This window comes from Drosophila kikkawai, chromosome 3L, assembly GCF_030179895.1.
Source record: "Drosophila kikkawai strain 14028-0561.14 chromosome 3L, DkikHiC1v2, whole genome shotgun sequence".
NCBI lineage: Eukaryota > Metazoa > Arthropoda > Insecta > Diptera > Drosophilidae > Drosophila > Drosophila kikkawai.
The window spans coordinates 4,661,167-4,681,406 of record NC_091730.1 but is presented as its reverse complement, the minus strand read 5'-3'; the positions used below and the strand labels follow the sequence as shown (position 1 = coordinate 4,681,406).

The following is a 20,240-nucleotide window of genomic DNA, read 5'->3' as shown; positions in this document are numbered from 1 at the left end:
TACCAGTTGATATTGAGAGGAGTATGTTTAAAGTATTTTTAAGAAACTTAAATTCAGGTTTAATAACTAAAGAGGCTTAAATTGGTTAAAGCCTATTTTTTGCTAGTATTTTTGTTGACCATTTTGGTCAAAAAAGAGTACATATCTTATGGAAACTAATAAACTCTAGAAATCTAGTACTATGCACTCAGGGGACCCTTCAGCTTAGGCATATTAAAGGTCTAGCTTGGCCTAAAGTTTCTTTATTAGTCAAGAAGCAAATTGTTTATAACAAACGTAATGTAAACCTAGCTTAAAATCGGATACTGATGAGTAAAAGGTGTCTTAATTCTTTGTCTCATTATATTTTCTGGGTTTTTGTATATTTGTAAACATAAATCTCATAAAATATATACAAAAACCCTTTTAAAAAAACTTTCTAACAAAGATTTAATATAATTCAATTAATTTCCAAAAACAGATTCCCCATAAAAAACATTATTTCAGCCATTATTAATCAAGTACCATTATTTCAGCTGCTTTTAGTTACAAAACATGAGCAAAACTGTTAAAGAGAAACAAAAGAGGGCCCAAACTCAACTCCATTTGCAAACATTGAAAATGGTTTACTTGAAAATAGAAAATTGCTGAACAAACAGAACGCAACGACGACAACGACGAGAAGGGAATCGAATGTCGAATGGTTCTGGTGTGGAATCAAATGGCCATATGTGTGTGCTCTTTATTTTTGTTATTGTTTTGTACACTTTATCCGCGCTTCCGTTGCAACATTTCCGCAGCTGAAGTAAGCAAAAAAAAATATAAAAAAAAGAACAACAACATAAAATGAAGTGAATTTTTTGTGATTATCTAATTCGCATTAAAAAGCCAAAGCAAACTCAATTAATTCATTCATTTAAGGCGTGTGAAATTGATTAGGTTGAGTTGAAAAAAAAATATTTGCTAAATTGGAATTTGAGTTGTCATATCCGCTGCGGATGACCATAAATACACCACCGCCGAAATATATATATATATATATATAGTATCTGCGTTTCTGCATGCGTATCTATATGGTATATAGAGCGGCCAGTATTTTTAGTTGGGTGTTCAATCTTCTCGAGACTGGGGGGCAGACGACACACACACACACAACACACAGCAAGAGAAACGGTTACAGTGCGTGTTCTTCTGTTGGCTGAGCGCCCGCCATTCGGCTTCTTTCGGCATGAATCATCCATCCTCAGCCTCAGCCTCATCATCTCGGTGTGTGCCGGTCTCTCCTTCGAGCATATTTTGGTTGCATTTACAAAAATACGCATTTTATGTTTACAGCCAGACAGACAACGAGAGACCGAGGAGCAGCAGCAGCAGGAGGAGAAGGAGCAGCCCCCCGCCTCCTCACGCACTCATAATTCCCATCAAAAATAGTTTTTTGGCCAGAGCAAAAAAAATTTACAACTTTGTCGCCGGCTACGAAATTCAATTTAGCAAAAGATATCGAAAAGTAGCCGCCAGCCTAAAAATTTCCAAACTGCGTACTAGTTTTTCCTCTTTCCTTTTTTGTAATTTTTGTTGAAGAAAGATTTTGTTTATCGTTGGACTATACGAGCTGTTAGAAATATCCCGCCATGGGCAGAAATAAATAATGTGTACATAAATTGCACCTATTAAGAGGTTATCTCTCCCTCTATGTGGCTGGGTTGGGCAAAAAAAAAAAATATTCATTTGGCTAATTGTCTAAACAAACACAGTGCGAAATTATGTTAGCGCATCGGTCTGTGGTTTTTCTTTCCCTTTGGGGGATTTTTCTATTTATATTTCTTTTGTTTTTTAAATGGTTTTGTTTTGTTTTGTTATTTTTATTCATTATTTAAGAATATTTTATATAGGTTTCAGTATTGTAATAATAATACTGATTTAAAATCAATTTTTTTATATCTATTCTGGAATTATTTGTAAAGTTCCCTCCTTTTGCGTTGCGAAACAACGAAATTTTGATTTAATTTGAAGACCATTTATATTTTAAATCATTTCCCACAAGATATCTAACAAAAAACACCTCCCTACATAAGAAGGAATTCTATAATTTTAATCATAAATAATGTATAATCATTAAAAAGGACTTCTTGTACTCACCGGAATTTTAGATGTGCGCAGGAACTCTAGGAGAGCCTCCAACGAACCCAGCGTGGAGGCCTGAACATAGACGCCCGACGGGGCTAGTTTAATGTGACTAAGGGCGCTCTTCAGTTCACGGGCAACTTCATCTCTAAAACACACATAAAACCATTTTAAAACAATAATCTACTAAATATATAAAAATAAATATAAGTAAACCCACGTGCAGATCTCCACTTCATCCGGTTTGTGTGCAATCAGCAGATTTATGCCAGCAATGGCCTTCTCCAGATCCTTGGCAGCAATCTTCACGCCCTGCGCCGCCTTCACCTCCTTGTATTCCACATAGGCGTTCTTAACGCGCAGCTCCTTCATGGGCTGGGGCATCAAAAGCGAACGAATCTGGGTGACAATGGGACCATCTGTGCCGGCCACCACCATGGTCTGGCCCTCGCGCAGCTTTCCATTAATAAGGATAGCATCGATGGTGGTACCCAGGCCAGGCAGTGCCTTTACCTCCAAGACGGTGGCCTGCAGCTCCTCGGAGTACATTAGACGCTTGGCCAGCATATTCTGGCAAAAGTCAGTGATCATGAACAGGAGATTGCCCATGCCCTCGCCCGTAATGGCACTGGTGGGGACCAGCGAAATGTAGGTCTTGGGATCTGTGTTCTCGTAGAAGAGAGCGGCATTCAAACCCTGTTCAGCAAACTGCAGAATGACCTCCTTGGTGCGCTGCTGGAACTCTAGCTGCGTGTTGCTCTGCTGCTCCTTGAGCACATCCCTGACATCCCGCCTGCCCAGCTGCTTCCAGTCGTACAGACGATCGATCTTGTTGAGGGCCACAATAAACGGGCACTTCTTCTTCTTGAGCAGCTGGATGGATTCGAGGGTTTGCGGCTCCAGGCCGTGCATAATGTCCACCACCAGGATGGCAATGTCACAGAGAGAGGAGCCACGATTCCTTAGGTTACTAAAGGACTCGTGGCCAGGTGTGTCAATGATCAGAAGACCCGGCAATTTATGCTGGAATCCAACGGCTGCCTTTACGTATTTCGTCTGCTCCTTGATGGCATCGATGGGCACATTGGTGGCTCCAATTTGCTGGGTAATTCCACCAGCCTCCGAGTCTTGAACGTGCGTTCGCCGCAGCTTGTCCAGAATCTTTGTCTTGCCCGTGTCTACATGTCCCAGGACGCACACCACGCCCGCTCTCAGCTCGTCGGTTGAACGCTTCTTTTCCGCCTCTGCTTGACGCTTCAGGATGCGGGCTTCGGCACGGAGTCTGCGGGATTCCGGATCGTTGGCCAGGGCGGTGTCTTTCTCCTCGGATTCATCGCTGTCCTCGTCAGAGTCATCGCTATCATCCTCATCCTCGCTGTCATCCTCATCGGTGTCTTCACCATCGTTGCCATCCTCGGCCGCCTCGGGCTTGCCATTATTGTTGGTTGTGGTGGCCTGCGAAGATTCCTCTTCGGCTTCGGGCTCTGCCTCGCTGTCGGTGGCATCCCAGCTCTCCTTGACTGCCTCCTCTTCGGCTTTTTTGGCAGCGGCAGCAGCAGCTGCAGCAGCTTGGGCTTCGGCCTCAGCAGCCTTGGCCTCCTCCGCCTCGGCGGCCTCGTCCTTGGGTCCCTTTTTCTTGTTAGGACGGATGCGGGTTCCTGGGTTAAATATTAATTTAATATTAACAAAAACACAAAAAACAAATAGGAGCAGCTAGTTCACCTGGTCGCGGAGCTCTCTTCTCATTGGGATCGGGTATCTCCAGGCCCTGGGCCTTTAGGGAATCCAGCAGAGCCTGAGCCCTGGCGCGATCCTCCTTCTGCTTCTTGGTAAGCAGTTTTCCCTCGGCCTTCAAGCGAGCCTTACGTTCAGCCTCGCGCTGCTTTTTCTTTTCCTTCTTCTCCGCCTCCAGACGTACGGCCTCAAGACGCGCCTCTTCACGCTCGTCCTCCCGGCGAATGCGCTCCTCTTCCTCGCGCTGCAGACGCTCTTCCTCCTCCTTGCGCTTCTTGAGCTGCTCCTGCATGGCAGCCACCATGGCAGCAGACATACCCTTCTTCTTGGTGTCCTTTTTCTCCTCTTCTGGCTCGGCCTTCTTGTCCTTCTTACCCTTCTTGCCCTTGTTCTTGCCGGTCTTCTCCTCCTCTTCAGCAGCTTCGGGCGGTTGGACTTCATCGACAGCTTCCGGCTGGACTTCGGGAGCAGGTGGTGCTTTCTCCGCAGGCTTGGGCTTGGGTTCTGTGGCGGCCTTCTGCTTAGCCAGGGCAGCCTCCCGCTTCTGGCGCTCCTTCTTCTCCTTTTTCTTTTGGGCCGCTGACTTTACGGTGCTGCCGCCGTCCTCGTCTTCGTTATCCTCGTCGGCAGGCTCGTCCTCTTCAACCTTGGCCTGTGCCTGCTGCTTCTTGTTCTTTTTCTTCTTGGAAAACTCCTCGTCGGCCAGATCCTCGGGCGAGACCACAGTGGTAGTGGTGGTGGCTTCCCCGGCATACTCGGCCTGCAGCTCGGCTAGAACCTTGTCCAGATCCTCCTCATCGTCATCCTTGCCCTTCCGCTTAGCCTTCTTGCCCTTCTTTTCGTTGGCATTATTGGCCTTCTTCTGGGGCTTGGCCGGCACTGGTTCGTCATCATCCTCCGCCTCACTGGCCGCAGCAGCAGCAGCAGGTTCGTCCTGGTCGTCGTCGTCCATCAGCAGCTCAAAGGCGGACTTCTTCGAGGCCTTACCCTTGGGGGCCGCCGTCTCCTCATCATCGTCAGAGGTTGCCTTGCCCTTACCCTTCACTTTGAGCTTCTTGACCGCCTTGGTCAGCGATTGGACATCCTCGCCAGCGCTGTCCTCGTTGCGGGTCTGGGACTTCTGCTTGCCCTTCGCCGGCTGGTTCTTCTTGTTGTTCAGGCTCACTTCGCTGTCCACGTCGGAGCTGGATTGAGGGGCACAGGGAAGTTTAGAAAGTTGCCAAGCTGGCAAAGGGGGAATGGTACTCACATTTCGTCCGCCGAGGAACCGCCTTCGACCTTGGTCAGTATCTCTTTCTTGCCCTTTTTAGCTTTAACCATCTTCCCGGCTGGGACTGCAACACGCTCCTCCGCTGGCCTCCAAAGACGAAAAGCCGTAGGTTATTCACTGCTGAAAGTTCCGCACACGCGACGCTTCTGCGGCCAAAAGGGAAACTCTCGTGGGAAATGCGCTTTTCCGTTTGCTGGTGCTGCCGCTTCTGCTGCTGCTGCTCGGCTGCCCCTACCCTGCTCCTCGACACGGCGGCTACTGTTGGGCAATCGCTAGTCGCTAAATTGGCAATATGTTTGCCAATTTTCGCTGGGTTTTAATCAAATTTCTGCACACAAACACTGTGTACCGGATTTGTTGGTGCGGGGAGGTGGAGTGCTATCGATAACGATATTGCATTGAGGTTATGTGCATCATATGTTGTTGTCCAGCGGCCAGAGTTGCCACGACATCGGCGGTTGCTGTCTAGGGTGGACCATTTATCGACGTTGCTGTGGTATTTTTTTAATTATAATTCATTCTTCACATGTAAGTCCGTCGTAAATTTGCGAGTAGCTTTTTTAAATTTATTTCATACACGTCTTGATCATATTCTTAAAGTTTTTTGATAATTAGAATAATAATAATAGAATTTCCATAGAAGCTGTCTTTTCACATAAGTCGCAGTCTATAAGTATTTTTTTTTTAATTTATTTGGGACGCTTTTAACATATTCTTAAAGTTTTTTGTAATTGGATTTCCATTGAGCTATGAAAGGTTGTATTTAAAATTTGTGTTAATTTAACAAATATTGAAAAGGGACTATGTTTTTCGTAATTTTTTTTTTTTTCGATACCATCACAACAATATAACACATATATTGTAAGATGTATTATTTTTATTTTTAAATTTGTTTCCATTTATTCAACAATTTTTATACAGCTTTTAATAGTATTTTCACTTGTATTTATTTAGTTAAGATCGCGATCGCGCTGCACCACTCTACGATATTTGAAAACAACATCGATGTATCGTATTAACGATAAAACATCGATAGTACCGATAGTGAAATTGATCGCACGTCTTTCATGTCTTTCCACATCCCTAATTTTGACGCTTTTGCCGGCTTTCGTTCAAGTTTCTGCTTTTTCATTACTTTCCCGTTTAGCGAGTGTCCACGGAAGTTCAATCGTAGTGCGGAGGCAAAACTAAGCATAAATAGGCGAATGAAAGGCGCAAAAACGACTGACAACCGACAATAACTGCACGATTACACGGCCTGTAACTAAACACCTGTAAGGAAGGTCGAGTGGACGATGTCCAGCGAAGCGTCCGGCGGTGTAACCATCAAGGAAGAAGCATCTACGAGTGGCGCAGCCAGTAATAGTCCCGGAGAAGTCACAGCCACAGAGGTTAGCCGAATTTAGTTTTGTGCGTGTTTGTGCGAGTGTTAGCGGAAGAGGGGGCAAGAAACAGAAAAATAACTGTTTTGCCTTGCTCTTGTGACTGGTTCCATTAAGTGTTCCTATAACGGTAAATTCCTCGCAGGTAGAATGTGTGTGTTTCGGCTATAATTCAATACTCGAGTAATACAAAACAGTTTATTTCAAAATTCTTTCTCTGTTCTTTTATGTGAGTCAATAATTTATATTAATCAATATTGCAGTTTTATTTATTAATTCGAATAAATATTTCGTGCATATGTTTTTATAATGGTACATTCAAGTGAGTTTCCCATAATTTTATTCAAATACATGTGTGTAAAATATGCAGTTTTCTTTCACTGCGGTTGCTTGATTGACTTTTCTTGTCCTTTTTACTTGTCTTTTCGTGTTTCTGGGACTCTCTAGTCATCTCGCTCTTACACTTTTCTAAGCGCCGTTATCTCTTTTCTTTTCTACTACTATGCTTTACATACAACTTTCAAACACATTCATTGCAAATCTTCTTAATTTTTTTTTTTTTTATTTTATAATATATAAAACGGCTAAAATATAAAAAAAATTGTATAAAGCAACTTAAAGCTTTAAAATCGATGACCAACAATGCACTTTAAGTTTTAATATATTCACAAGAGGCTCTCATAGTCGTATACTCCATAATAAAGAGAAAATAAACAATTTTCAATTTGATTCTCAAATGTTTACAATATAAGTTTCCCATTCCCCATATTTCAGGCAAAGAAACCCGAGAGCACTGCTGACAAAGCAGAATCGCAGTCCGAGGTCTCGGTGGAGGAGACGCCGGAGAGCCATTCAAAGCGTTTGCAGAATCTGCGCAAGGAGTTGGGCTATCTCAGCGAAACAGACTGGATGTACGAAAGCCTCGATAAGAAGCCCGCCCAGTAGAGACACATAATAAGAGCAGAACAGACGAAAAACCAAATCCAAAACCAAAATGATTTCATTACTTCGCACGTGGTTCAGGAACGCGGAACGCGAAAAGGAGCTCAAACTAGAACAATTGGAGCGGGAGAATAACTTTTTGGATTTCCAGCTAAAGGAGGAGGAGAACCAAAACCGCCGGCAGGGCAATCAATCCAGTGGCATAGAGCCCTTAATTTCAAAGCAAAGCCGTCCCATAGAGCAGAAATTTAACGGCATGGACATCAACGAAAACAAGGAGACCTTATGTTCATCGCAAAAGGGAGTGATCACCAGTCTGAGCGCTTCAAGCGGAGCTATTGACACCTACATTTATTTCGATAGTAAAGCTGCGGACTGTGTCTTCCATGAGCTGAGTATCGGCTGTGTGGTGGAATATTTGACCTTTCAAAAGAATCCCAGTGATGTCCCCAAAGTTGTCAAAGTGCAGCGGATCATTGAGGATGTCTGGGAGGATGCATCCGAGGGCAAGGTATTATATATTTCATAATTTTAAAAAGCATTTTCATTATACCCTCAATCCCTTTCAGATCCAAGAAGCTGTGGAGAAACTCAGGATCGAGAAACCTACCACCTTTAAAACTGAGCATAGAAATGTATTGGGCCTAATTACCTCTCGCCAGCCATCTCTAATTGAAGTGGACACGGAGTACGGTCAGTTTGAAGTTAAGCTGGACAACGTTGAAACCACCTTTGTGCCCCAGGAGGGCGATCGTGTGCGCCTCGTGTGCGAAGTCCAACTTGACGATGATTTTGTGGACAAGCAGGGTGAAATTCTGCAGGTAACAAAAGTCTTTCCCCAGCGCATCGAACCTGATCAAAAGTGCGTCGTGGAGCGTGTCTATGAGAATTTATCGCTGCTTGGCAAGCATATTTACGTCCTAAAAGCGGATGTACCCTCGGGCGTAAACCTACATTTGGGTGACCTGGTACGCGCTGATCTCATCGAGTGTGAATATGTAAGTGGATAAAATTAAAGTTAAGGATTATAAATATATAATTAATTAAATGAAATTATTAATTCTTATTCCTAAAAGTCGAAATTCACAAAGCGCGCTATTAAGCTGACCCTAATGGAGAAAAGCTTTGGGGTGATAAAATTTAAGCCAACCCTCAGCTCGTGTGCCCTGGACGAATGCCAATCTGTATCGCTGATAGGCCAGACTCGCCACATAACAACAGAGCTCCAAAAAAGACACCAAATCTCTCTAAAGGTGCGCAATAATGTTAATCGCGCTTTGAACCTAAAACAAGTGACCGTCGAAAATGTAGGTGAATCTCAGCTGAGTGTGGTCGAGCCTTTGCAGCCTATTGACATACCCATAGATGGAGAGATTACGCTTTTAATGGAGGTTTACACCAAGTTTATGGGCGAAGCTTCCGAAAAATTTCAACTTGACTTTGGTAATTTCAAAATGAGGTGCAGTATAGCGGTCATCGTGTGCGAAACGGAGGAGGAGGCGCTCACTGTGGAGAAGCGTATGATTGCAGCCGATGTTCTAAGGGCTCCTGGGCGTACGGCTTTACAGAGATCCCGATTCTATGCCAACCAGGTTTGGTCCACGAAAAGGGACGTGGTGCCAGGACAATCTGCAACCACCAGGCGTCGCTTTGTGGCCCTACGTTTGGGTCATTATGATGTAAGTTTTGGATTTTCAAGTTAACTTTTTGGAAATTAAAGTTTTTTGTTGTTAGGTCCCCGAAAAACTACGCCAAATTTACCTGACCACCGAGCGGCAATCGGAAATGTTCGCGAACCTTGAGCACCAGTATCCATGCTTCAAGGAGACTCTAAACACCAAGAACTATGTCCAGATCTTCAGCTTGTTTTTGCATCTCGAAGAGATTGAGCATTTTGTGCTTATGCGAAATTACGATAGGGATCGGGCACACTTCCAGCGAGACGGCGAGTATCTATCGCTGCTGATTGAGAATCTGGCCGAGCGTCGTCCCTCGCTGGTCATTGGCGATTCGGTGCGTGCCGTTAATCCCTGGGCGGACAGTAGCCAGAGGGAAGGCAACAAGACCTACGAGGGCATTGTTCACAAGGTGCTCTTCAATCGCGTTTTACTCAAATTCAACGCCAGCTTCCAGGAAAAGTACAATGGAGAGGATTATCGCCTGGAGTTTGGCTTTTCGCGTTTTGGTCTTCGCAAGCAGCACTTTGCCATTTCAAGAATAATATCCGTTATGGGCGAGGATTTTCTGTTTCCCACCAAGTTGGAAAAACGTCCACAGCCGCAGCTGGAACTTAGGTTGGTGGACGAGGAGGATATGTATCTTTACGATTCAAAGCTAAGGTGGTTTAATCCAACACTTAATCGCATCCAAAAACGAGCTGTATTTAATATCTTGCGTGGCGAGTCTCAGAATTTGCCATATGTGATCTTTGGGCCACCTGGCACTGGAAAGACTATGACCCTTGTGGAGGTACTTCTGCAATTGGCGGAGAATGTACCAGGCGCCCGAGTTTTGGTGGGAACGCCATCCAATAGCTCGGCGGATCTGATCACCAAGAGGGTCATTGAAAGCAATGTCCTGCCGCAGGGAGATTTCGTTCGTCTTGTGTCGTTCAATCAGATCGAAAAGGAGATGATTCCGCCAGAGCTGATGAGCTATTGTGCCACAGTGGACATTGGAACATCGGGCACTTGTGCCGATAGTGTACGTATATCCTTCTCAAAGGACAAAGATTGACGGAATATCCTTTAATAGTAATCTTTCCTTGATTTTATACAGATGGTCATCACCGAATCGGGCTTGAAGCTGCGCTGTCAGATGAAGTTCATTGGACGCCACCGGGTCACTATATCGACCAACACTACTTTGGGTAACTTTATGCAAATGGGTTTCCCTACCGGTCACTTTACCCACGTGCTTATCGACGAGGCAGGCCAGTGCACAGAGCCAGAAACAATGGTTCCTATTTCTCTGCTCGTCAGAAACAAAAGTCAAGTGGTTTTAGCCGGGGACCCTCGCCAGCTGCAGGCAATTGTTATCAATCGATTTTCGTCTCATAGAGACTATGCCAAGTCGTTTCTGGAGAGATTGCTAGATCGTCATCCGTATAATAAGGATCTACAGAGATTTCCTGATAGCTCTGGCTATAATCCCATGTGCCTGACCAAATTATTAAACAATTACCGAGCACTGCCCTCGATAATGTGCACGTACAGCAAGCTCTTTTACGACGACGAACTGATTCCCATGGTTAGTGAAACAGATTCGCGGGAGATTCGGCTGCTGGAAAAGGCTAGAGCTGTTTTTAAACCCGTTAAGGATATACCAATAAAGCAAGGGGCCTTCTTCTTTGGCATCGATGGCAGGAATATGCAGGAGAGTGACTCGCCCTCCTGGTACAATCCGCTGGAGGCCAAGGAAGTATTCTTCACGACCATTGCTCTGTATCGGGCCAACGTCCATGAGGATCAAATTGGAATACTCACGCCATATGCCAAGCAGGTGAAGACGATCAGGAATCTTTTCAAAGGCACCGATGTGGTCATGCCAAAGATTGGCTCTGTGGAGGAATTCCAGGGACAGGTAAGCCAACTTTTATTTGGATATTTCATTATATTTCATGTATTTCCCATATCTGCAGGAACGCGACATAATGCTCATCTCTACGGTGCGCTCCTCGCAGGCTTTAATCCGCTCTGACTCCCAGTTGTCATTGGGATTCGTGAAATCCAGCAAGCGAATGAACGTGGCCATATCCCGCGCCCGTGCCATGATGGTTGTCTTTGGGAATCCTAATCTTCTCGCCCTGGACGATTCATGGCGCCGTTACATCACCTATTGTGCCCACAACAATGCACTTTTCGGTTGTGAGTTGCCCGATTCCATTGTTTACGGCAACGCAGCTGAAGAGGAACAGGAAGAAAAGGATATATACACCTAAAGTCCGACGTCTACTTACTTTCTTTTATTTTCGAACAATTTAAAATTATAAGCACTGACCGTAATTTACATTTAATTAGTTTTGATATCTAAGATCTGACATGAAATTACGATATATGCGTAATTAGTCGATATTCTGATGAATATATAGAAATTGGTCAAAGAGGAACATAAACTTGATTTAAACTATTAAATTGATGGTTGAAAAAAATATTAACTTTTAAGAAATGTTTAAGATTTTGTTGAAAAAAAATAAAATAAAAAAAACTGAACATTAGTTATACACTTTCTATTTGATTAGATTGTTTTTTATTGGTCTCTCAATGCTACACATTTAAAACCTATAAATAAAAGCGCTAGTCATAATGGATTTATAATAGGAAGCGTAATTATAATACATTTTATTACTTTTGATCATTAATAATAATTGAAAATCAATGATAATTACTAATTTTGATTAAAATAATTTAAATCAAATAAATTTAATTATTTACACCATTTCTACAAAAAACTATCGTTTGAAGAAAAGGAGATGAACAAATACAACAAAATTTACTTCTTCTCCTCCCTAGTTATTAGTTTTTTTTTCAAAATTAAATCCGTTGATTATTATTTCTCATGAGTGGAAGGGAGAGGAGCGATGCACAGGCTTTTTCATGAACACACATACATTTGTATGGATGTCCGTACATGTGTATGTATGCAATTGAATTAAATGCAAGGAGGAAATTCTCTAGAAAACATGCAAAAGAAAAAAAAAAGCAAACAGAATTTAAGCCGTCTTTATATTATTTTGTAACTTTATGTGTATTTCTTTGTATTAAATCAAATATTTTTGCGTTTCTTGCAAATTAAATACATTTTATTCGCTTTCTTTTCGGATCTTTCTTAAGTCGGTCAGGCAGCACCTCGTTAGTAAATAGCAAGTGACAGCTCTGGCAAGAACCGTTATGGCGGCAGTTCCTTCAGTTTTGTTTTATTCGCTTATTCGTAATGAGTTTGGCAAGTTCGAAAGTGCTAACGTCAGATATTAAGAGCCGTTTAATTAATTAAAAGATCATACTTTTTAGTTTTAAGTCATCAAGAAGCCATGGCCAATCCACAAGCTGAGCAGAACATTTTCGTGATCAAGGGAAATCATGAGAATGACAAAGAGTACACCGAAGTAGAGGTAAAGGAGACTTGCGCTTGTCAAGTTTTGTATATTTACATAAGTGATCTGATTTAACTGTTAGCGCCTGGGAAAGACGCACTGGCAGAGCGACTATGCGTGTGACATCTTCAAGTCGATGCAGGAGCTGGAGCAGCGACGTCGTCCGCTCAAATATCAGTCACCGCAGTTGAAAGAGCGTCAGGAGACCATGCAACTTCTTCAGGACGTGAAACGCACGTTTAAGTTGAGTCGCTGCGCCTTCCACTTGGGTGAGCACTGCGGAGAAGAGAATTGAGGGTTTTGAAACCTAAAGCTTATCTTCCCTTTAGCCATGTACTACCTGGATCGCTTTGCAGACCACTTCAAAATCCAATCGGACAAGTTTGCGCTGGTGGGCCTCAGCTGTCTTCATATTGCCGCTCAGATAGAGGACACCGATCCCTTTATACCGCGCTATAGCGAAATAAATCGCTCGATTAAGGGTGCCTACACTGCCAACGAGTACAAGGTGGTGGAGCGTAAGATCCTTCGCTTCTTCAATTTTGAGATGATACGTCCCACGACAGCTAGTTTCGTGGAGATGTTCTCCTGCACCTTCCTTACGCACACCGATTTTCATGACTATATTCGGATGCTGGATGGCTACGAGCGAGTTCACTATACAGTGCCGTATCAGAGATTCGGAAGCTTCGAGCAAATGCTGACCAAACTCGCCAAACAGCTGCTCCGCCTGGCCAATTTTACTTTGAGCTGTAAGTTTGGAGTGGTGGTCTATGGTTAACCTTTGCTAAACCATTATTCTTCTTTTTTCCAGTAACCTCATTTGGCAATGTAGCACCGTCCCTTGTGGCCGCCGCCTGCATTGCAGCCGTTCGCCAGATGAATGGGGTCAAGCGCTGGTCGCAGTATCTCATTGATTTGACCAATTACACGGAGGCCCAGGTGGAGCCCTATTCGGAAAAATTAACTATGTATTATTATTATCAGATCACTCAATCGCCGGAACAAGTTTTGCTGCCAGAGCTTGGCAATGAGCTCAATATTTGCGAACATTCTATGGGACCGATCAACCCAAATTGGTCCAGCCCCGATTCTGGATTCGAGGAGCACTCAACTGTGCTAGCAGATATCACAGAAACCTTGACTGCAGGCAGAGACTTGAACGAACCTTTGACTGTGCTTAAAGAGTTTGTTGTCCTTGAGGATGGCACAACCCTGGAGGTGAACAGGTATACCTCGCCATATCGTGACCCAGAGGCAACCCTTAAGCGTCGCCGCCAGGAAGATGACTTAGAAAGTGAAATCCAGCCATACAAGCAACCGAAAATGTTTGGTTAGTTTTTTGGTTTTTGACATTGATTAAAATCCGATATGTGACAGCTCAATTAAGTTGAGCAAACTACCATTATCGTGGATCAAAAATCATTAAGTTATTCATATATAGAGATATATATGTATTTAATATTTAATTCATCATTATTCATAAATAAATATATGTCTATTTAATATTTAATCGAAATTTCAAATGTGTCAAAGAAGAACATAAACTTGATTTAAACTATGATGGTTAAAAACAAATATTAACCTTTAAGAAATGTTGTTTAAGATTTTGTTGAAAAACAAAAAAATAATACAAAAAAATAAATATATAAAAAACAATTGAATAACACTGAACATTATTTCTACATTTTTATGAAAAACATTTTCGAAAACCGTTGTTTATTATCGGAATCGATTTAAATCGATTGTTTCTGTTATCGAAATCTTTTTAAATCGCTGCAATTTGACTGGACCCTAAAAAAAACTAGCTGTCTCGCAAGTGAGTTCCAGAAAGCTGCAACGCAGAAAGTTTTTGCTCAAATCAAACGACGTCATTTCTAAGATTTCTGCGTAACTAACAACTAAAAACATGTCGAGAATTTCCAAGGCGCTGCTGGAGCAGCTTATTGAGAGCCAGAAGGAAATCGACAAGCTCAACATAATGACCAGCAACGCGATTCTCAGTGTGGAGGACAAGTACGAAAAACTGCGCAAGCCCTTATACAAAAAGCGCAACCAGGCGATCAAGCGGCTCCCCAACTTCTGGGCAACCTCGTTCGTCAATCACCCGATAATCCTCCGGTTCTTGGGAGAACAGGGATTGGGCTCAATAAGGAAACTCAAGGTCGAGAACTTGAAGAAAATCAACATGGGCTATCGTATCCACATCTACTTTTACGAGAACCCATATTTCAAAAACAAGGTGCTAACCAAGGAGATTCGTTTTGGAAATGCTAAAAGCGGAGATTGGACCACTGCCACTAGTACAAACATCAAGTGGAAGAAGGGCATGAGCCTGCAGCGGGCAAAGCAAAACTCTTTGGCCGTGTACAAGACTCTCTTCGAATGGTTTTCGGATACAACTTATAAAGACTTTGACTTTATCGGAGATTACATAAGGGACGATCTTTGGGTAAATCCGCTTCGTTTTTATTGTAAGGAGGCGGCGCCCGAGGACACTTATAAGGAAGAGTTTGGCAATGAATTCAAAATGTACGACGAAGACGAAGGCGACAAAGAGGAATACGAAGACAACTCAAATGAAGAATACAACTAAGAAGGAAGCAGAAGCAGAAAACACAAAATACTATGTACTTAAATGCTTTCATTAAACAAAATACATACATATGTAAATAAATGTATGTAGCTTTGTTACACTGTATTTGCATTTATCTTTTTCTGGGTTTACAGTTGCTAAGGAATCATTTCTCAAGAGTGAAAGGGAGAGAGAGATGTACAGGCTTTTTCATGTACACACATACATTTGTATGGATGTACATGTGTATTGTATGCGTTGGAAATGTAAGGAGGAAATTCTATAGAAAACATGCAAAAGAAAAAAAAGCAAACAGAATTTAAGCCGCCTTTCTATTATTTTGTTACTTTACGTCTATTTCTTTGTATTAAATCAAATATTCTTGCGTTTCTTGCTAATGAAATACATTTTATTCGCTTTCTTTTCGGATCTTTCTTAAGTCGGTCCGGCAGCACCTCGTAGGTAAATAGCAAGTGGCAGATCTGACAAGAACCGTTATGGCGGCAGTTCCTTCAGTTTTGTTTTATTCGCTTATTCGTAATGAGTTTGGCAAGTTCGAAAGTGCTAAGGTCAGATATAAAGAGCCTTTTAATTAATTAAAAGATCATACGTATTATTTATAAGTCATTAGGAAGCCATGGCCAATCCACAAGCTGAGCAGAACATTTTCGTGTTCAAGGGAAATCATGAGATAAACGAAGAGTACACCGAAGAAGAGGTAAAGGAGACTTGCGCTTACAACAAAAAATGTCGAAAAATATTTTCTAAAAGAAAACAACAATTCCCATTTGCTTACCATTATTTGTGGATCATTAATATTTAATTTAATATTTAATCGAAATTACTTATCAACTTATGGATACAAAAATGTCGAAAAATACTCAACAAATCAAAAAGAAAACATTACATTGTCAACTAAAAACAACAAAGACAGTTATATATATTTTCTAACAGAAAACAACATGGCCCATTTGCTTATTACTTACAACTTAAAGTTAAAGTCCGATCTTGGAATGCAAACAATTAAGGAACAATTGAAAGGATCTTTAAGGCTGTCTTATTTGTTATTTTTACACAAGTTCTTAAAGCATAGAGAAGGTTATTTTTGGGAATTTTAAAAAAGCGAGATATATATATTTGCATGGGAGTTTAATAAGTTCACTTTGGGCAAAAGGGAAATGCAGCGAAAACTTTTTTAAAATGCTCTTAAAAGTTAAAGTTTCATTTAATTTATAAATGCAAAAGCGCATTCAGCAATGTGGCCCAAAGTTTACTCAGATATATCCAAGCTGTCTTGTCATAATCAGGGAAATAGTTTAACTAGGATAGCACGCATACACACGCACTGCTGTTTGATAATCCTTATAAAATCTTCTTTTTTGAAATAATAATTAGAAATTAAAAATTTCAAAACTAACTAACTTAAACCTGCTTGGCTATCCCAGTATCGTAAGTAGAGTTCTGTGTGGGTTTAAGTAGGAGAAAGGACTCGTTGAAATTTACAACATTTACAGGATAACGGCGTCCATATCACTGGACATCTGTACAAGAGGCTGGCAGCTGTGCAGCCGCCTTCATCGCTGCATATCGCGCCTTTTCAGCACATCGAAGATCACATCGGAGGCATTCTGCTTGTTGTTGCCAGGATCATTGCCCGATTCGTCCTCCGAATCGGTTTGCTCCAGCAATGGCACCGTCAGCGTTGAGTGCGCTTTGCTGACATGAACACCGATGATGGCACTGCCAGGACCCCCGTCGCCGCTGCCAGTGTTGAATTTATATTCGCCAGAGGACTCTTCGTTGTCGTTGTCAAATGCCATGGCTTTTTGGTGTTTCTGCGCCTCCTTCATGCTGGAGTACTTGTGCATCAAGTGGCACACGATGCCCGCCAGGCAGACCACCAGACCGATCACATTAATGAGACTCAATTGATCCTTTTTCAGGGTCACGGCCAAGGCCAACTGGCAAATGTCCTTGAAGATTCCGGCTATCGAGAGTGTAAGGCTGGAGGTCTTGCACAGCACCAGAAATTCACTGAACTCCATGAAGAAGGCCAGCAGGGCACCGAACGTGATTTGGGCAATGGCCCAGGTGATCTCATGCATGGTGTAATTGTGCATATCCCCTACGACCATCAGCAGCCTGGGACCTATTAAGATAAGGAGAGGTTAAAGGGTTTCTTTCTACTACATTCTAAATTTATAAAAACCAACCTTCAATTCCAATAACCAGCGGCACTAGAGAGGCAATCATCCATGGCTGCATGTAGTAGATCATGTCGATGGGATTGTGCAGTCCCAACTTTGATTTCTGCATAATAAACTGGGCGAAACTCCAGCGCAGGCCGCTGCTCAGCGATGCAAAGAGGATAAAGAAGAAGCCGAGGGCGTTGAACTGCGTGGACTTGTAGGTGAACATCACCAGGCCGGTGCCTATCAGGCCCACAATCGACACCAGATACCAGCTCTAAAAGCAAATAAGGCTATTAATCTATATGGGGGCTTTTGCTGGGAGATTCCCACATTCTTTCTACTAAACTAAAACGCATTTTGTTTGAAGCTTAGGTAATTTAATATATTTTTTAAAGAATTACTAAAACTTTTTGAAAAAAAAACTTGTCATCCTTTCATTAGGGTTCACTTAACTTTTCTTGCCCAAAAATAGCGCCAAAAACTTGATACAAATGCTCATATTTTATCTTTTCTTTGTGGTTATCTTATCACAAAGAAAAACCTCATCACTCAATTTTGTAATCACTTTTTAAATTCAATAATAGATACTGATAAAGATATATTGATAAATTTATATTGCCATGTTTATGATTACAAAAAAGTTAAAGTTAAAAAGTTTCAGATTCCCAAATTATGCAGCTTAAGCTCAACCAAAGCATTCTCCTCTATTCACTCACCTTCTTCTCCAGTCCCAGGGCAATGGCAAACAGCAGAATAAAAACAATGGTCGAGGACTTGGTCATGGTGTATAGAGAGATGGGCACAAGAGCCAGGCCCCAGTTTGAGAAGCCAATATCTATGGCACTGGCCACGCCGGTGGGAGCCATCTTGCGCAGCGCCACTCGCCAGTCCAGCTGGACACGTGATCTGCCCACATGCAGCTTGTATATCCGCCGGACCAGGGCTGCCAGCAGAAATTTCACCATCAGATGATACGTGACAATAGCCAGGGGAAAGGGCATCTGCCGGTTAATGTCCGTCTGGTAGAAGGTCAGCGTAATGGACAGGGTAAGGTAGAGCAGGATGATGGCCAGCGTGCCCACGGCCATCTGCATCATCATGTTCTCCTGTCGTGCCTGCGTGGTATCGCCACCCTCTGCTCCAGCTGAAGAATCCGCCTTGCTGACGGCGTACTTGAAGTTGCTCTGCCGTTGCGTCCGATGTGGCTGGTTGCCATTGCTTGGACCTATCTTGTGTTGGCTCAAATCGAGCTCGATCTCCTCGTCTTCAGAGCTGTTACCATGATGATGGTTTCCCGCCGCTGCTCCGCCGTCGCCGCTGTTGTCGCCGTCGTTGGCACTCAGGCGCTCGTATTTTGCCGCTACCATTGTATATTAGTATCGGTCGGTTGGTATCGTGTCACCTGGAATATACAAACAGAAAAAACAACACATATAAAAATATTGCTACGCAACAAGCCAGTCGGCGGCGCAACAACAACAGTTTACACGTTACTTCTTTCGTTATCTCGGAGTTTACGTTTTGCGGCCGACATCCATATGTTGCCGTTTTCCGCCAAGCTCCCTCCCGTTATCTGCTCTTTTCTGTTTATTTCTGCGTTGTCTGATTCGTTGACGTTTCGTTTAATAATGGAAATGAGTTTTTACGCTGTCCATTTCGGCCAAAAAATATGTTTTCTTCTTTCTTCTTCTTTCCCAATTGCCAACTGTTTATATTTTCTTCTTCTGTTTCTCAACCAACTGTTTATACACCAGTGCTGGCAGTTTGGCTTATTTCAGGCTAGATTTATTAGTGAATATAAAATAACTTATGAAATTTGCAACTGGCTTCTTGCCTTACTTTAATATTAATATAGTATATTTCAGCGATAATTGTTTTAGATATTTATTTCGGAGCATAATGAATATTGATTATTGAACATAACTTCATATAAGCAAAATTGCGCAAGAAACAGCTTAGCTTGGCTTTTTAAGAATCTAGCTTGTTTTAGAGGTCATCTCTGGCTAAACTGAAAGAGACTGTATTTGACATAGAAAAAAATACAGAAAGTATGACCGTCATCTGGGCGAAAGACGAAAAGAAAAGGGAAGAGAAGAGAAGGAATATTTAAACACGGCGCCATTTTTAATATTATTTTAAAACGTTTATTTTCCGATAAGATTTAACGTTTCTCCAATGCCAACTGTTTGTACTCAGTTAGTGCCGAGGTCTTGTCTAGTTTCTGGTTTGAGGAGGGAGGGATGACAGACGGGCCATCGTCAGCTGTTATTTGTTATCAACAGATCTATAAGAATACTTTATTTGTTTGCTTTTCGCATAACTTTGTAATTAAAATATAATTTAACTAAAACCTTATTGACTTTATAAAACAACTTGTTTAATTTTGTTATTCCTTGGCTTTTATTTAAACACTTTCATAATAATAGAGTTCCTCCTCGGGTACCTTCCATAAATAGTCCTTTCAACTTTTAAAATGTCTCGGGTTTAACTTTAAACGGTTTACAATTAGTCAAAGTGCTTTTAAATAAATGCATTTTGTGTGCCGGTTTTCTACTAAATTAGTTTGAACCATTGTAATTGATAACTAGTTGATATAACCAAACAACGGGACATCTTTGATCTTCCACTTTATAGTAAACATTACTTCTAGGCCGTATTCAGGTGCTGCAGAACCACCGGAGCTGCGGAAAAGAAAAACATTAACAACTGGGAGAATTTTACATAAGCCAGAGAACGTACCCAATCTGATGGCGGCGATGAGAGTGCCAAAAACGATGAAATTAAAGCGAACTTCGGCGGCCACACGCTTCTTCTCCTCGGCAGGATCTGGCTGTGATTGTTGCAGGCGGAACATGTTTGTATTTTATTTATATTTCTATATATTTACAAGAAAACGTGCTGTTTTCGCTTATTTTGATACAAGTGTGACTGCATTTTGTTTGCTGAAATA

At 42.2% G+C, this 20,240-nt stretch overlaps 7 protein-coding genes across 9 annotated transcripts in view; 4 read left to right on the top strand and 3 right to left on the bottom strand.

Annotated features, from left to right (window-relative positions):
* eIF5B (eukaryotic translation initiation factor 5B) overlaps window positions 1-5,851 on the bottom strand; it is a 42,596-nt gene extending 36,745 nt beyond the window's left edge. Inside the window, exons 1-4 of the mRNA XM_017174318.3 lie at window positions 5,087-5,851; window positions 3,826-5,021; window positions 2,324-3,761; window positions 2,119-2,251 (exon numbers count right to left, since the gene is read on the bottom strand). Of these exons, the coding sequence (XP_017029807.1) occupies window positions 2,119-2,251; window positions 2,324-3,761; window positions 3,826-5,021; window positions 5,087-5,157 (2,838 nt within the window). The 5' untranslated portion in view covers window positions 5,158-5,851. The remainder of the gene's footprint in view (window positions 1-2,118; window positions 2,252-2,323; window positions 3,762-3,825; window positions 5,022-5,086) is intronic.
* Window positions 5,852-6,173: 322 nt separating this feature from the next.
* LOC121503148 (uncharacterized) lies at window positions 6,174-7,434 on the top strand. Its single transcript, XM_041777316.2, has 2 exons — window positions 6,174-6,498; window positions 7,264-7,434. Exons 1-2 carry the CDS (start codon window positions 6,403-6,405, stop codon window positions 7,432-7,434), a joined length of 267 nt encoding a protein of 88 aa, XP_041633250.1. The 5' UTR covers window positions 6,174-6,402.
* Window positions 7,435-7,483: 49 nt separating this feature from the next.
* armi (probable RNA helicase armitage) lies at window positions 7,484-11,647 on the top strand. Its single transcript, XM_017174368.3, has 6 exons — window positions 7,484-7,942; window positions 8,001-8,429; window positions 8,508-9,110; window positions 9,166-10,134; window positions 10,210-11,013; window positions 11,072-11,647. Exons 1-6 carry the CDS (start codon window positions 7,484-7,486, stop codon window positions 11,369-11,371), a joined length of 3,564 nt encoding a protein of 1,187 aa, XP_017029857.2. The 3' UTR covers window positions 11,372-11,647.
* Window positions 11,648-12,045: 398 nt separating this feature from the next.
* On the top strand, window positions 12,046-14,092 carry CycJ (Cyclin J). 2 transcript variants are annotated; one of them, XM_017174125.3, is made up of 5 exons: window positions 12,046-12,064; window positions 12,441-12,541; window positions 12,606-12,792; window positions 12,853-13,275; window positions 13,338-14,091. In XM_017174125.3, the coding sequence occupies exons 1-5, from the start codon at window positions 12,061-12,063 to the stop codon at window positions 13,859-13,861; spliced, it is 1,239 nt and encodes a 412-aa protein (XP_017029614.2). In that variant the 5' UTR covers window positions 12,046-12,060; the 3' UTR covers window positions 13,862-14,091. The 2 variants fall into 2 exon arrangements, with proteins under 2 accessions (XP_017029614.2, XP_070141835.1); XM_070285734.1 differs by lacking the exon at window positions 12,046-12,064 and adding an exon at window positions 12,184-12,372 and having other exon boundaries at window positions 13,338-14,092.
* Window positions 14,093-14,432: 340 nt separating this feature from the next.
* On the top strand, window positions 14,433-15,119 carry LOC108079701 (protein SET-like). Its single transcript, XM_017174106.1, has one exon. It carries the CDS (start codon window positions 14,433-14,435, stop codon window positions 15,117-15,119), a length of 687 nt encoding a protein of 228 aa, XP_017029595.1.
* Window positions 15,120-16,143: 1,024 nt separating this feature from the next.
* On the bottom strand, window positions 16,144-19,029 carry LOC108079884 (solute carrier family 35 member C2). Of its 2 annotated transcripts, none has more exons than XM_017174402.3 (4): window positions 18,785-19,029; window positions 18,007-18,692; window positions 17,312-17,564; window positions 16,144-17,247 (listed from the first exon to the last, which is right to left on the bottom strand). In XM_017174402.3, exons 2-4 carry the CDS (start codon window positions 18,655-18,657, stop codon window positions 16,673-16,675), a joined length of 1,479 nt encoding a protein of 492 aa, XP_017029891.1. In that variant the 5' UTR covers window positions 18,658-18,692; window positions 18,785-19,029; the 3' UTR covers window positions 16,144-16,672. The 2 variants fall into 2 exon arrangements, with proteins under 2 accessions (XP_017029891.1, XP_017029892.1); XM_017174403.3 differs by having other exon boundaries at window positions 18,809-19,029.
* A 634-nt stretch (window positions 19,030-19,663) lies between these two features.
* Window positions 19,664-20,228, bottom strand: LOC108079728 (uncharacterized). The gene is made up of 2 exons (XM_017174139.2): window positions 20,030-20,228; window positions 19,664-19,971 (listed from the first exon to the last, which is right to left on the bottom strand). Exons 1-2 carry the CDS (start codon window positions 20,142-20,144, stop codon window positions 19,937-19,939), a joined length of 150 nt encoding a protein of 49 aa, XP_017029628.1. The 5' UTR covers window positions 20,145-20,228; the 3' UTR covers window positions 19,664-19,936.
* Window positions 20,229-20,240: the final 12 nt, after the last annotated feature.

What these genes read in the sequence shown, in the direction of transcription:
- LOC121503148 (XM_041777316.2), top strand. Translation starts at nt 6,403, where the DNA reads ATGTCCAGCGAAGCGTCCGGCGGTGTAACCATCAAGGAAGAAGCATCT. An exon ending in GAGAAGTCACAGCCACAGAG is followed by an intron (nt 6,499 to 7,263) that starts GTTAGCCGAATT and finishes CCCATATTTCAG; the next exon opens with GCAAAGAAACCCGAGAGCAC.
- armi (XM_017174368.3), top strand. Translation starts at nt 7,484, where the DNA reads ATGATTTCATTACTTCGCACGTGGTTCAGGAACGCGGAACGCGAAAAG. An exon ending in AGGATGCATCCGAGGGCAAG is followed by an intron (nt 7,943 to 8,000) that starts GTATTATATATT and finishes AATCCCTTTCAG; the next exon opens with ATCCAAGAAGCTGTGGAGAA. An exon ending in TGGAGGAATTCCAGGGACAG is followed by an intron (nt 11,014 to 11,071) that starts GTAAGCCAACTT and finishes CCATATCTGCAG; the next exon opens with GAACGCGACATAATGCTCAT.
- CycJ (XM_070285734.1), top strand. Translation starts at nt 12,321, where the DNA reads ATGGCGGCAGTTCCTTCAGTTTTGTTTTATTCGCTTATTCGTAATGAG. An exon ending in GCTTATTCGTAATGAGTTTG is followed by an intron (nt 12,373 to 12,440) that starts GCAAGTTCGAAA and finishes CATACTTTTTAG; the next exon opens with TTTTAAGTCATCAAGAAGCC. An exon ending in GGCCAATTTTACTTTGAGCT is followed by an intron (nt 13,276 to 13,337) that starts GTAAGTTTGGAG and finishes TCTTTTTTCCAG; the next exon opens with TAACCTCATTTGGCAATGTA.
- LOC108079884 (XM_017174402.3), bottom strand. Translation starts at nt 18,657, where the DNA reads ATGGTAGCGGCAAAATACGAGCGCCTGAGTGCCAACGACGGCGACAAC. An exon ending in CCCTGGGACTGGAGAAGAAG is followed by an intron (nt 17,565 to 18,006) that starts GTGAGTGAATAG and finishes ATTTGCTTTTAG; the next exon opens with AGCTGGTATCTGGTGTCGAT. An exon ending in GCTGGTTATTGGAATTGAAG is followed by an intron (nt 17,248 to 17,311) that starts GTTGGTTTTTAT and finishes TTATCTTAATAG; the next exon opens with GTCCCAGGCTGCTGATGGTC.
- LOC108079728 (XM_017174139.2), bottom strand. Translation starts at nt 20,144, where the DNA reads ATGTTCCGCCTGCAACAATCACAGCCAGATCCTGCCGAGGAGAAGAAG. An exon ending in CATCGCCGCCATCAGATTGG is followed by an intron (nt 19,972 to 20,029) that starts GTACGTTCTCTG and finishes TCTTTTCCGCAG; the next exon opens with CTCCGGTGGTTCTGCAGCAC.
- LOC108079701 (XM_017174106.1), top strand. Translation starts at nt 14,433, where the DNA reads ATGTCGAGAATTTCCAAGGCGCTGCTGGAGCAGCTTATTGAGAGCCAG.